Source organism: Polyergus mexicanus, unplaced genomic scaffold (genome assembly GCF_030449975.1).
Source record: "Polyergus mexicanus isolate NDT 795.1 unplaced genomic scaffold, iyPolMexi1.0 SCAF_17, whole genome shotgun sequence".
NCBI lineage: Eukaryota > Metazoa > Arthropoda > Insecta > Hymenoptera > Formicidae > Polyergus > Polyergus mexicanus.
In genome coordinates this window covers 1,967,930-1,982,364 of record NW_027223337.1, presented here as the reverse complement: position 1 = coordinate 1,982,364, position 14,435 = coordinate 1,967,930, and the positions used below count along the sequence as shown (strand labels likewise).

The following is a 14,435-nucleotide window of genomic DNA, read 5'->3' as shown; positions in this document are numbered from 1 at the left end:
CGAATCGTTACATCAAGCCTTTAACGATATATTTAAGCTGCGGAATGTTTCATGCTCGAGTAACTGTATAAAATTAAACCATTCTTATCCATACAGCAAAGAACATTGCAATTACATTGCAGTAATATTACAATCTTGCAAGTTGCAATGTAATATTGTTGAGACATTATTGGAACATATAATTGTAATATTTCATGAGAATGTTACAGCAACATTTCAAAAGCATTACAAAAAACAGTTTTCGGTAATTGCTAGTACGTTCGTTTACCGTTATGCGGCGCGCGTTGCGTTATCTATCCCGCATTTAAGTTTTAGTCACAATGATTACGTAAAGCTTGCAAAAAGCGGCTAATAAGATTAAAGATATAACTATTTTTATCAGTTTAATTTATCCGATACAATCCCAACATAGGGAATTCAGATATTGAACTGATTGTTCAGTAATCGGATACATAAATGTTCGAAAAAATTAGAATTATTCGTTGATTGTTTACTTAAGATGTAAAATAGAGTCTAATAAGTAAAATTTTAATTTTTATGATTTAAATTATTTAATCATTACCATTTTCTTAAACTTGTAAATTATTTATAAAATAGCGATGTTAACTAGATAACAGGAAATTGTTAAATAGTTTCCATTCCTATATAAAACCAAAAACTTGATAATAATTTTTTAATATGCACACGATATTTCAGATTTTAATAAATAAACTTCGAGAATATATAAAGACATCCAAGAGAGAAAAAACTCGTAATTGCGTAAATTCACAATCTTTTTTTCTTATTTCTCTTGGATGTCTATATATTTTCAAAGTTTATCTATCAAATTTGAAGCGTTTTGTAGCAACGCATTTCAATATTACAAATATAATACATTGCACCGTAATATTACTGTAATCTTACATTGTAATATTTTTAAGGGCGGTCATTTCAACGTTGCCGCAGACTTGCAATAACATTGCAGAAACATTTCGCAACTTCCATGCAATATTACAATGTTTCAATGCAAGGTCTATGCAACGTTTCTGTAATCTTTCGGTGCTGTATGTGTATTGACGTCATATTATTTTTTGTTAAGCCATACAAATTTTTCTCTATGATGTTATAAAAATGGAAAAACTTCCATTCGTAACTGGAGAACTACATTTTAATTATAGATTGATTCAAAATTGCATAGTTGCAATATCCATCAACCGAATGAAACTCTTTTTAAGATTTCAATTACTTATGCGTTATTATTTTTTCGACGCTTTTTCATTTACACATGGCATTTATTCAAAAAATCAAACTTGCGACTCTTTTTCGAAAATTTCCGCGATTCGTATAAAAGGAGAATGGTGAGGAAAATATTACGTACCGCCTAATTGAAGTTCTGCTGATGCTTGAGCCGTATCGCCTTCCGATCTTCTCACAATACACTGATACATGCCGCGATCATCCCTTCCGATTCCATTGAGCCTCAGTAATTCCGATTGCCTTCCCGATCCTGGGAGTTGCCTGCCGTCTTTGTACCATGTGATAAAATGCGGTCCAGCCTGTGGATGCGTACTAACCTCGCATCTAAACTCGGCGTTGCCTCCTAAGTGAACGCTGAGTAACATAGGCGTCACTTCCACGTGAAGAGGCGCCGTCACGATTAACCTGGCGTTATAATAAAAATATCGATATTACGTTAACTACGAGCTACATTTAACTCACGATGCTATCAGGCGACGCGTGATGATGTAATCATTAAAGGGACAAGATGTAATTGAAACGCATGCAGTAAACGAAATGATAACATAGATTATGAATTCTGTAATTAATGATTGACATTTGTCAATAATTCATTTGATTAATTTTAATCTGTATTACCTGATTTCGGCACTCGCTTCTCCACCAGGATTAGAAGCAGAACAGCGGTACACACCGCTGTCTTCTAATGTTACCGCCTCGATGGCCAGTACAGAACCAAGTAATCTAGTTCTGGGCCCGGAGAGTACCAACATTGGTTCTGCACCTGTTTGCGCGTACCACCTGCAAGCGGAAGCGTCGAGAAAATGCTTTTAACATAATAACATTCGCGAGCGTTACTCTACGTTATTTAAAGAATTCATGGTTTTCTCGTTTATATAATAATAATTGTTTAAAAGTAGCATTTTCTATTTTTATTATTATTAATTAAATTAAGGATCAAAAAATATAAATACATTAAATATAATTAGAATAAATATAAAAATAATTTTTGAAGAAAATTATTACACACATTTTGTTGAATGAAAATTGTTAATTATTGTGCACAAGGAACACAAATGCGTGGAATAATTGCAAATGTTACAATATCGAAGATGAAGTGTTAAATATATGTATATCGTATATTGTCGCTATATGATAACACAATTTTTATTACAAATTTCAAATAATCGCGGGCTAATAAGAGCCAGAACGCGGATAGTAGTGCGTTAATTTCATAGAAAAATAAGTTTTCTATGAAACTGAATATGTGCACAGAGCACGAAATTTACTTGGTGCTATACCAAGATTTTTTTTAAAATAATCTCAATTCGAGATATATAATAAACCCTCCCCCGTTAGTTTACGCCGGAAGATGGCGTTATTAGTAATAGATATTATAAGGCGAATGAGAAATATCGGTGGTGTGGGGTCTGAATAGCTCAGAGGTAAGAGCAGTCGCCCGGCAAGCGAAAGACTCGGGTTCGATTCCCGATTCAGCGACTTTGCCCCGATATTTTTTCTCGCCTTTATTTATCCAGGGGGGTAAAGGAGGGTATTATTATATCTCGAATTGAGATTATTTTAAAAAAAATCTTGGTATAGCACCAAGTAAATTTCGTGCCCTGTGCACATATTCAGTTTCATAGAAAACTTATTTTTCTATGAAACTAACGCACTACTATCCGCGTTCTGGCTCTTATTAGCCCGCGATTATTTGAAATTTGTAATATCACATGAGAGCCTAATTTCTTAAAATTTGACAATTTTTATTATCATGCTTATTGATCGTACATTAGAATATTCGTAAAATTCGCTAACAATAAGTTTCTCGTAGTCGATTTTCGAAGTCATTGCGATCAGATTCAAATGATCATAAAGATAGTGCGAGTGATACAATCTTCAAATAGCGCACGTAATCTCTCTTTCTCTCTCCTATTTTCTGTCATTTTGTTCTTGTTTCCTTTCTGTCTCTCGTACTCTGTCTCGTTGACGAATAATTTTTCATCAAAAGGCAAAGCAGTTGGTACAGCAAAGAGGCGGGGGCATGAAAGGAGAGACCAGTTCAATTTCGTTGGCTCTTCGGATACATCGACCTAGAAACGACGTTGGCATCCAGAAGCGTTTATCTCTGAAATTCTCTTGTTGCCTCTCTCTATCCGTAGTAACTGACGGTTCCAGATCGAACGGCACATTTTGACTTTGGATCGTTCACGAATACTGGGAGCGCTTTCCCTTGTCTTCCACACTCATGATCTATCGAATTTTGCTTGATTCCTAATTTGAAACTTTAATGATGCTGCGGGAATTTTGATCAAAACTTTTCCACTCTTAAGAAGGGTATGTTAAATCAATACTTGCAAGTATTATTGCCTCTTTCCCGCGATACTGATTGATCATCTCGACACTGCTTTGTGCATTATCTCATATCAATAAAATCTTTCATATCATTAAAATCAATTATAGCTGAGCAATGCATATTTAATAGCTCAAATATTATATTTTTAAAATAGACATATTTCTCGTTTCAATATATTTTTAATTACATTATAAAAATGTAAAATATATATGTATATTATATAGTAATTTGCAAAATAAAATTTATGATACTAAAATAATAATAATATTAAGAAAGGCAGAATGAGAAAGAATCTTTGTAAAACAACGTTTTACTCGAAAACATACTTTGGTTATTTAAATAAACATTACACGTACTTAAATTTCTTTTTGTTCAGATTTTAACGTGTTCAGCGATCGATGAAATAATTACTAGAATTAAAATGTTCGCGTGAAAGATTCAGACGGAAAGTTCATCGATAAGACTCGAATCGCCGAGTCATTAGAAGACGAAGAAGTTGGCGAACACGGTACGGCGTGTGTCATATAAGTACTTAAACCTTGCACGTGTCCAAGAGGGAATTCAATAAATCCTGCGGAGTTCCGCGGGAGAATCTTCCCATACAGCACCGAAAGATTGTAGAAACGTTGCATAGACCTTGCATTGAAACATTGTAATATTGCATGGAAATTGCGAAATGTTTCTGCAATGTTACTGCAAGTCTGCGGCAACGTTGAAATGTCCGCCCTTAGAAATATTACAATGTAATATTACAGTAATGTTAGGTGCAATGTATTTGTAATATTGAAATGCGTTGCTACAAATATGCAGAACGCTTTAAGTTCGATAGATAAACTTTGAAAATATATAAAGACATCCAAGAGAAATAAGAAAAAAAGATTGTGAATTTACGCAATTATGAGTTTTTTCTCTCTTGGATGTCTTTATATATTCTCGAAGTTTATTTATTAAAATCTGAAATATCGTGTGCATATTAAAAAATTATTATCAAGTTTTTGGTTTTATATAGGAATGGAAACTATTTAACAATTTCCTGTTATCTAGTTAACATCGCTATTTTATAAATAATTTACAAGTTTAAGAAAATGGTAATGATTAAATAATTTAAATCATAAAAGTTAAAATTTTACTTATTAGACTCTATTTTACATCTTAAGTAAACAATCAACGAATAATTCTAATTTTTTCGAACATTTATGTATCCGATTACTGAACAATCAGTTCAATATCTGAATTCCCTATGTTGGGATTGTATCGGATAAATTAAACTGATAAAAATAGTTATATTTTTAATCTTATTAGCCGCTCTTTACAAGCTTTATGTAATCATCGTGACTGAAACTTAAATGCGGTATAAATAACGCAACGAGCGCCGCATAGCGGTAAACGAACGAACTAGCAATTACCAAAAACTGTTTTTTCTAATGCTTTTGAAATATTGCTGTAACATTCTCATGAAATATTACAATTACATGTTCCAATAATGTCTCAACAATATTACATTGCAACTTGCAATATTGTAATATTACTGCAATGTACAATACTTGCAATGTTCTGTGCTGTATGGGTTATCTGTGCGATTTGTCCGGAGGGAGAGTTTTCGATCGGTTGCCTATCGCGTGTCGCGAACTGCTGTTATTTGAGCACCGGATATATCGATGTCGCATAAATCTCGCGACAAATTTACGATGCGCCTCTATACGCACGCGTATAAATTCGCATAATGCATTCCTCTCTCGGGGCGGGGTACGTGCGCCGCGCTGATCTTAATAATAACGCGGTAGTATTTCACTAGCAGAATTGTGCCATTGTGCGATACACGCGTTTCGGTCCCGCGAGACAATCGACCGCCCGTTGGGGAGGTAACCGGTTTGAAACGTATTACGCGAATGTATTTTTCATACAAGAGCTACGACCCGGCTCCGACCGCTCGCGCCCATGTCGCGATATTGCCAATAAATTTTCATTCCGTCGAGTATTTGCCCGGGATACATCCGCGGTCTCAGAAGACGAGAAAAAGGCAAACAGAGGTACCTGTCATTTATTCGGCATTCCAGAATGTAAATTACCTTAATCGTTTCTTCTATCTCGTTTTCTTCAAACGATTTTTTCCACGATCGCATAAGACATTTTTATTAAAATTGAATTTATATAAATTTTTTAACATTACAATTTTAGATGAATTTTTGAAAAAAAAAGAAATACTAGTATTACTTCTTTATTAACTTTTTTTTCTCTATTCTTGCTATTTTTCTCCAATGAACATAGATAGCACAAACTGATTCCACGTTTATGCGACAAATATGCAAATATTTCTCCCAAAACTGAGAGATGTATCAAAGTCGCGTCGCGACTTAGCGCGCGCATCGCACAGGCAGGTAAAGATCCATTTGTCAAATTCTCTACTGTCTTTAAAGTGGCAAAAGATAAAGTACCACATTCGATTGTATACGTGCTAGAGGAGCGGGAAGACTTTCTCAACGGAAAACGCCGAGTCGCAAGAGCGAATCTCCCTTTTCTCGAACCGAGCGACATGGAGAGCTTCCGATTGTGCCACCATTTCGCGAAGCTTCACGATCGAGTGCTCCTACTTTTTCCCGATCAAAATCGTACTCTCTCCTCTTTTCTCCTCCTTCATCTCTTTCGAGCACTCCGGCGCGCCCGTCTTTGCCTTTTTCCTCCTCCATTTCTTGCCGAACATCATCTGTCCTTTTCGCATCTCGTTCGCCCCGCGGGATTTGATCGTAATTTTTCGAGGGTGAACGCGAACGGAAAGAGGAAGGGAGGATTAAAGGAAAGGATTGAGGTCCTCGTACAGCTATCCTCTCTTCTTTTCTTCTTTGATACCGATGGAGGAGTCGCGAAATGCGTCAAAGAAACGTCGCGTATGAAAGGATAGGCTCGCGCGCGTTTGCTCGTTCGTCGAGTGTCGATTTCCGGCGCACAAAGACATTCGCGTTCATCTTTGTATCATCCGGTTACGAGATGTTACAAAAGCGGCGCATGTTCTTCCTTTTTTCTTTCTCTCTACAATAGCAGCGAATAAATCCATTCTCAGCGCGGTGGTAACGAGCGGCGATCTCTCGCCTCGCTTTTCCGTGAGATTACTCTATAATGGGAAAAGCTGCGGGAAAAACCCGCAAGATGCCGTTTTTCTCTTGTTACATCCCCGTTATATGAGACTCTCCATGACGGTAGACATTATTTAAAACGACAGTGATTCTGTATGGCGATATAATACACGATATATTCCCCGTCATTCGCGTTTAACCATTTCATATATTGCTTATAAAATAACGAGATGATAGAGAGATACATAATTCTTACTATTATTATAACGTGGAGGATGTCTCAAAACCACCGGATGTTCTTCTAAAAGTAGATTCTCTGGTCAATTTAGAGATGAGTTTTCGATAGCAAAAATGTTGAGACATCAATGATTTCTGAACATGATTTTTCGCAAACAGAACTTGGTAAAATTTTAAAAATACATTGTTTAATTAATTGCCGTTTAATTAAAATTTACTTTAAAAAAGAATTTTTATTTGTGAAGCTTAGTTACAAAAATATATGATAAGAAAAATTAAAAATTTGCAAAAGATGATGACCTCTCGATATTTTCGTTAAGAAAAAATCAGCTTCAAATTGGCTGGCAAAAAACCACTCTACCGTATATTCATATATATATATATATATTTCATATACATATATATTTCAATTTCTCTCTTTTTTGCTATTAAAAATTAAAACATTCCTATTTTCTATATTGTATCTTGTATGTATCATTTGCGAGTGAAGCTAACATTTTAATATCTCTATATTTTAATTTTTCGAAATCTTTAATAAGAATTTTTAAAACTTTATCTAAATTTGCACATACGAGAAATTTTTTTTAGGAATACTATACGTCTTGGAATAAAAATATATAATTAATTAATACACATTTATTATCGTATACAATATATAAACTTCTACTTTAAATTTTTTTTAATAATGCATATGTGTATAATGTTAGTGGCAAATGTAATATAACTTTTGTATAGATATTACCAAATAGTGTGTTAAATATTTTAAATATTCTATTTATTAAGGCTCATTATATATATCAAAGATTCTTTTTCATATAATTAACGCATTAACATTATAATTTTCTATTTTTACTAATGTATAATAAAGCTGTAAAAATATACATAAAGAGAGAGAAACGAAGATTATACAATTTGTATATAGAAATATTAATCATTAACTCAGCGTTTGTTTAGCAAAATTGTATCGTTTTGTAGGTACACTGAAATACCAGTACAATTTTTCTCGAGTCGATTCCGAAAATCGGCTGAGCTTTCTAATTCTCCGTATTGCTCGCGTTATCAGTTTCCAAGAATCGGTCGCCGTGTAGAGATAGACGAAATTTTGCGTGTAGAGTAAGTACACAAACAAAAGTAATCCTAGAGTGGTAGGGAGGGGAGAGTTAGCCCGCCCTATGTTTGTTGCTCGGATCTATCAGTTTTAATAAATCGGTCGCCACGTGTAGATAAAATTGAGTGCGTGGAGTAAATATTTTACGGGCAGAAATATATAACCAGTTTTATTTCTTTAAGAATATATTTTACATGTGGATATATGACTTAAGTTTGTCATCTTTATTTCACATTATATAGTATTGCTTTGAAAATTAATACGATGATCTCGTATTAATCTCGATATTATTTGTCGTGATTTTTTATTCGTGAATAATGAATTGTATTAAGAGTGTCGAAAAGATATCCGGCTATTATAATTTATTATCGTTCTTTTAGAACTATTGGGGTGATTACGACAATTACGGCCACCTATTTGAAAGATCGTTTCTGAAGACATTTTTGACGAGGAATACGGGAAAAATAGTAAAAAAAATTTCCGACCAATAGTTTTCGAGATATGTCACTAAAGTATTGGACATGATAATCAAACTTTATAAAAACGGACCCAACGATGTTGATCTTGACATATGTTGTCATGATCCTGAGTAACTTTTCCTTATAACTTAATCGGCAGTCTCTTATAATTTTTGAGATATTTAAAGTTAAATTTTAGTTTTAAATCAGAAATAGGTTTGGGTTAGGTTATATCTTTCGGAAGTGGAGCCCCCCCGTAGGGGGGGGGGCGGAATCCGCTGTATCCACGCATATACTTTACAACGCGAAGCGAAGTCCGATATTTGATTCAAAATCAGTGAATTAGTGTGAAAGAATCCTTGTTGTACTTGTCATAAATGTGATGTATAGTCGATTTATAACCGTCGAAATGGCGTTTATAACAATATAAGAATTATCGGGAGTGTCGCAAAAAAATGTAAAAAATATCAGGAGTGCCAGAAAAAAATCAAGCGACGTATAATTCGACTGATCACATATTTTATGAAATTCAGTCCAAGTGATAAAGAAGGAAATAAAATGAATAAGTATGCATCAGGAGTATGATGAGGATAAAATAGTGAACTACGTAAAAAAATTAGTGCGACGAAAAGTTTCGGGAGTGTCGACTGAAGTTATCGCGTGGCGCGTATTTCAATTTGCATATATAGGGTGACGGTAATTAGCTTTCCGGGAATCGGCGCGTATAGATATGTATGTTGGAAGTGACCAATGAAGCATCCAACGATCCGGTCTATCGTGTTAATTAATGAACGCGATTGTAATTAGTTATAATTTTCCCATCGATTCGTGCGAGTGAGTGTTTTCCATGGAGTCGAGCTGATGTCGAAGATCGTCCTCCCCCTTCCCTCAAAAATACAAGCTTGCATGTAAAAACAACAACAGACACCGACAAGACTGGTGAATGCATTTATCTTGTTATTTGTATGAATCATTACGAATCTTGTTCAGTCCATTGAACAAAACAAGCTCTAAATATATAATAATTTAATCGAACGAATAAGAAATAAAATCTTCCCTAGCCTTATACATACACAAAGAATTTCAATTATATTATTTAAAGAATATCTTAATCTATATATAGGGTGGGACATTTATATTGAGACACTTAAATATCTAAAAAATAAAGCAAGATAGAAAGAAATGTTTCAGACAAAAGTTGTTCGGATCTAAGGGGGTCATAAGATGGTGCCGTTAGTTTGACCTTGGGTGGAGGCGCTTCGGAGATTTCATTTCGCTTTCGGAGATGTCTCTCATTTTTTGAGGTTAGAATATTAAGGTAACATTATTGCAAAATAAATAATTTTATGAGATATTTCATAGTTTATGTAAAATTATGTCAAAGTAAAGTAATAAAATAAAGTATAAAATATCTCGTAAACTATTAAACTTTTGGCTATCATACCCCTTTAACTTTTTATCATACCCCTATAACTTTTTATATAGAATATTGCAAGAAATCAATTTATGTAAAAAAATTGGTGTATTTTCATTTAAAAAAACAAGATTGACATTGAAATCTCCGAAGCGCCTTCACCCAAGATCAAACTAATGGCACCATCTTATGACGCCCTTAGAACCGAACAACTTTGTCTGAAACATTTCTTTCTATGTTGCTTTATTTTTTAGATATTTAGGTGTCTCAATATAAATGTCCCACTCTGTATATGTAAAAATAAAAAGTGATTAATTTTGTAAAATTAGCAGCCTGCATTTATAATTATTTCGATAAATTTAATTGATAAAAACAGAAAGAGAAAGAGAATGTGTGTGTTCTATCTTCTTCACAAAAATTTTAAAGTTTTAAAAATAAACTATAACTTTATAGAAATGAAATAATCATCTTTGAAAATTGCTCTGAAGAAGTATTGCGTTATAAATGGACTGAGCAAATTTTGAGATTAAGCAAATTGCGTTATTTAATTTTAAATTTGTAATAATTTGATTATGTCATAATCTGATTTATTCAGTCGTAGCACCATTCGACTGCAGAGTTATAATTAGCATAGTTATGATTTGATACATCTTATCATTGATATATATATATGTGCATGGTAGATGATAAAATATACGATTTTTATTTTGGTTTACCTCTCTGGACTATTTGATTCTTGAATATATTTGATGTGATAGTATATAGAGGAAGAGATATTGCAGAGGGTAAAAAAATATTTCAATTAAAAAATTAATTATTTGTAGGCACATAATTTTGTTGAAATAATGTATATATAATCATTTAATAACGAATTGAAATTTTACATTACACAATAATAAAAATAGATATTTATTTTCCATAATTTATAATCCAGGAAAAAGCGATAAAATATAAAAAAAAGATATAAACTACAAAAACAGATATATATATATTTAAATACAAATTTAAATAAATAATCTGAAAGAGAAAAAATTAATTTTTTTGCATAGTACAACGTTAATTTTTGACAATTAATTAGAATTTTCGATTTTGATAGCAAAAATTGCTTTGATATTTGACATACGAAAAATTCTCAGCTTTCTAGTATGCTTGTTTGTAATGTATACAATACTGCAGATTTGAGATATCAATGATCGTATTAAATGTGATTTTGTATCGGGAGAACTAAGGCCATTACAGGCGATCAGCTGATCGCGTAATCGTGTGCTCGCGGCACGTAACTGACTTTCCTCTACGACGCGCACACGAGTTCTTGCGTTCTTGGAAGCGTTCACATTGTGTAATATATATACTCGATTGATGAATGTGAGGTTGCACATTCGTTTTTTGAAGTGCCATAACACAAAAAAAAAAAAAAAATCAGATAAGCACGCAATGATTTTGCGATCGTTACGCGAGAATCTTACTATGAGTGATCTTGTTGTAATAGTTGTATCTGTGATATAATGATAGAAAATAATTTTGGACCATATATTAATTTTTAAAAATAAATAATACTTGTAGCACATAAAATAAGAGGTCATTTTGAGAATCATGGTTAAACTTTAGCTATAACAGCGCTTTCTCTCTTGAGATCGCGCATGTGAAGAGATTTCGCAAACACTTACCGATATTCAGGCGAAGGGCAGGCTTGCGCCACGCAGACTAATGACGTCGATTCGTCCTGGGCGACGTGAACGACGCCGGAGTTTTCGAGTATCACGGGAGGCATTACGCCTCTGTGATCTGTGAAGCAGAATGCAGAAAACTCGGCGCGTCACAAACAGCATTTCCCAGCGATGCACAGCAGTTTCCTTCAAAACTTATCGGTGTTACCGAGACTCACCTGCTATCCTAATGTTGGCCATAGAGCTAACGACCACTTGTCTCGTGAGACGATGCATCGTGCGGCATCTATAGCCGTTCAGCTGGTCGCTGAACTCGAGACTGTGCACCAGAAGCTCTCCCGTGGGAAGCAGGTGGAACTTGCCATCTATAAAATGTAGCGATCGAAAGCCATCGTGAAATGTCAAACGTATCGAAAGTAGATCGTACGATATACAAGATGTTATACAAGATAGAAGTCCTAGAAAACTTGTATAATAGTAAAATATTTTCTCTATCAATTTTTTTAGAGGCTTATATATTTAGTCTTGAAATTTCAAGTTGTAGTTTCTCTCGAAAATTTTTGCCGACGATAAAAAAAATAGATACAAATTCGCGAAAATATCTCTGACCTGATAAAAATTTTACCAGTTTGAGATATACTGTAATATATTATAATTAAATTATAAGTTATTCCGTTTTCTATTTTTTTTTTATTTTATATTTTATTTTGTATTTTGTATTCTACAATTAGTCGCAAAACTCGCGAGCCGGAAGCAACGTTTCAGTAGAGTTCCGCTCAACGCGTGCATGAATAATACACGACTTCCTCTAATCCCCCCCGTCGTATTATTCATATCGAATGCGCGGCAGCAATAATTGGGATCAACATTTCCCGATAAACCGTGCCAGTATTATCTTTAACGACTGCGATAACGCCACACCCCCGGCCGGGGTACGATATTTTTGGAGGGCACGGCTGTACTCGCTTGCACGATAATTACGCTAATTCCGCGGTTCCACCCTTGTCCGATCTACGTGACATACGAGTATCCCGTTCTTGCTCGAACTAAACTCGAGACTTCCTTAGATAAGTACAACGGTTAACGACCACGATTATCCTAAACAGTTGCGAAAGCCTGCCCTAGAAACTTTAATCTTTTTGAGATCTACAAATACGTGATTAAGTTGTACGTTTACGTGCATATAATAATTGCTACATTTGCTATCGTGTATGTACAGTACAAAAATTGCAAAGTATGAATATATTGGATAAATATCAAAATTATTCCAGGGTTTTTCATATGTAAAATAGATTGAATAAAAAAGATAATATATCGCTAATAATAATAATAATATTATTTATAATTTTTATTATTATAAAAAGATAATAATAAAAATAGATTACTTTTTCGTTATAAGATATGTTTATTTTATTGAAAAATTGTCTCATTATTGATTTGTAATAATTAATGTTTCGATAAATTGGAAGAGAATTTATTTAAAATGCTAATAAAAAATATAGAGATATTTATTGTAATATTAAAAATTGAAGAGCTTGTCCAAAAAACAAACTTCATTAACGTATCTTGTTTCTTTGTTTCTTCGCGAATTTTTATTACTTCAGGAATTTTAAAAGTTTTATTTAATCATTCAGATTGTGTGCGAAATGTTCGATATAAAATATCGATTTTAATTCGTCACGGAGTCTATTATCAAAATATTTGTTGATAGATCGGTAACATGGCCAAAAGTTTTCTATACATTCAATACGAGATACTGATAAAAATAGAAACAACGAAATGTTTTCGCGTCCATGTACGAAAATATTTTGCACATGATGCGTCTATACTCTTATCGCGATATATAGCGGTTACACGTACATACTCAGAGAGTGAGACACGATATAATAGGCTAAGAGCAGCAGCTGTGATAAGGCAGCCTTCTGAATAGATTGCCCGCCAAATCAGGTGGACCGAATGGTCTATGTAGTTTAGGTATTACATTTGACAAAGAGCCTATAGTCGTGCGCGCGCGCGGTTCCATTCACGATAGATACACGTACATGTACGTATATATATGTACATGCGTGTACATAAGCCGGGATTATATATAATACATGCAACGAATTACGCTATAACTGATATCGACACAATCGCGACAGCGCATACGATGCGGGGAAAACTTGTTCGCGTATAATACATGAAGTTATGATATTGAACGTTATGGTGGAGAATGTTTTTTATTTACAATTTATCAACCTCAGTTAAGATGACTTTTAGATTGTTATGCGTCTGTAAACCCCGGAACGAAGTTCGTAATACGGTACAATACTTTTGTTGTGATTACACTGAGAGACCCGTTTCGTTAAATAAAACAAAATTATTTGGTTGAACCATTTTGTTGACTGAACATGTAATTTGGTTTTATTTAATAAAAATTATGTTACTGGAAAGAAATTAAATGTTACACTAACAAACTATTTTGTTTCCATGGAGTTGTTTATCTGAATAAAATTTTATTTATAACAAACTCATCCATCTCATCGCGTTCTAAATAATTGTATTTGTTGCTTGAACTAAATCGTTTAGTTGAATATTATAAGCTATTTTGCGTATTCATATGTCACTGCGCAGTCAATTGTTATGCAGTGTAGGGTGATGTGCGGTATACAGTGCATCTTCAATCATGGCGGATTTATCTGTCCGGGAAATACTGATTAGTCTCTCGTTAACGACGAGAGAATTGAAAAGATGGAGAATATAATCTGTATATCTTTTTCTTATCGTATCACAAGAGACAACCATCAAGTAAATTCAGACTTTGATTGATATAACAAAAGCAAATGTAACTGCAGTTGGAAAATTTGATAATACTAACGCACAAATATGATTCAGTGAACAAAATTAAAATAAAAAACAATCAAAAATTT

At 33.7% G+C, this 14,435-nt stretch overlaps 1 protein-coding gene across 7 annotated transcripts in view; it reads right to left on the bottom strand.

The window, feature by feature from the left end:
- Dscam2 (Down syndrome cell adhesion molecule 2) overlaps positions 1 to 14,435 on the bottom strand; it is a 115,390-nt gene that overhangs the window by 25,380 nt on the left and 75,575 nt on the right. For all 7 annotated transcript variants that reach the window (XM_070310088.1, XM_070310091.1, XM_070310087.1 and 4 more), the window contains exons 4-7: positions 11,745 to 11,891; positions 11,527 to 11,644; positions 1,855 to 2,016; positions 1,358 to 1,641 (exon numbers count right to left, since the gene is read on the bottom strand). In XM_070310088.1, the coding sequence (XP_070166189.1) occupies positions 1,358 to 1,641; positions 1,855 to 2,016; positions 11,527 to 11,644; positions 11,745 to 11,891 (711 nt within the window). The remainder of the gene's footprint in view (positions 1 to 1,357; positions 1,642 to 1,854; positions 2,017 to 11,526; positions 11,645 to 11,744; positions 11,892 to 14,435) is intronic.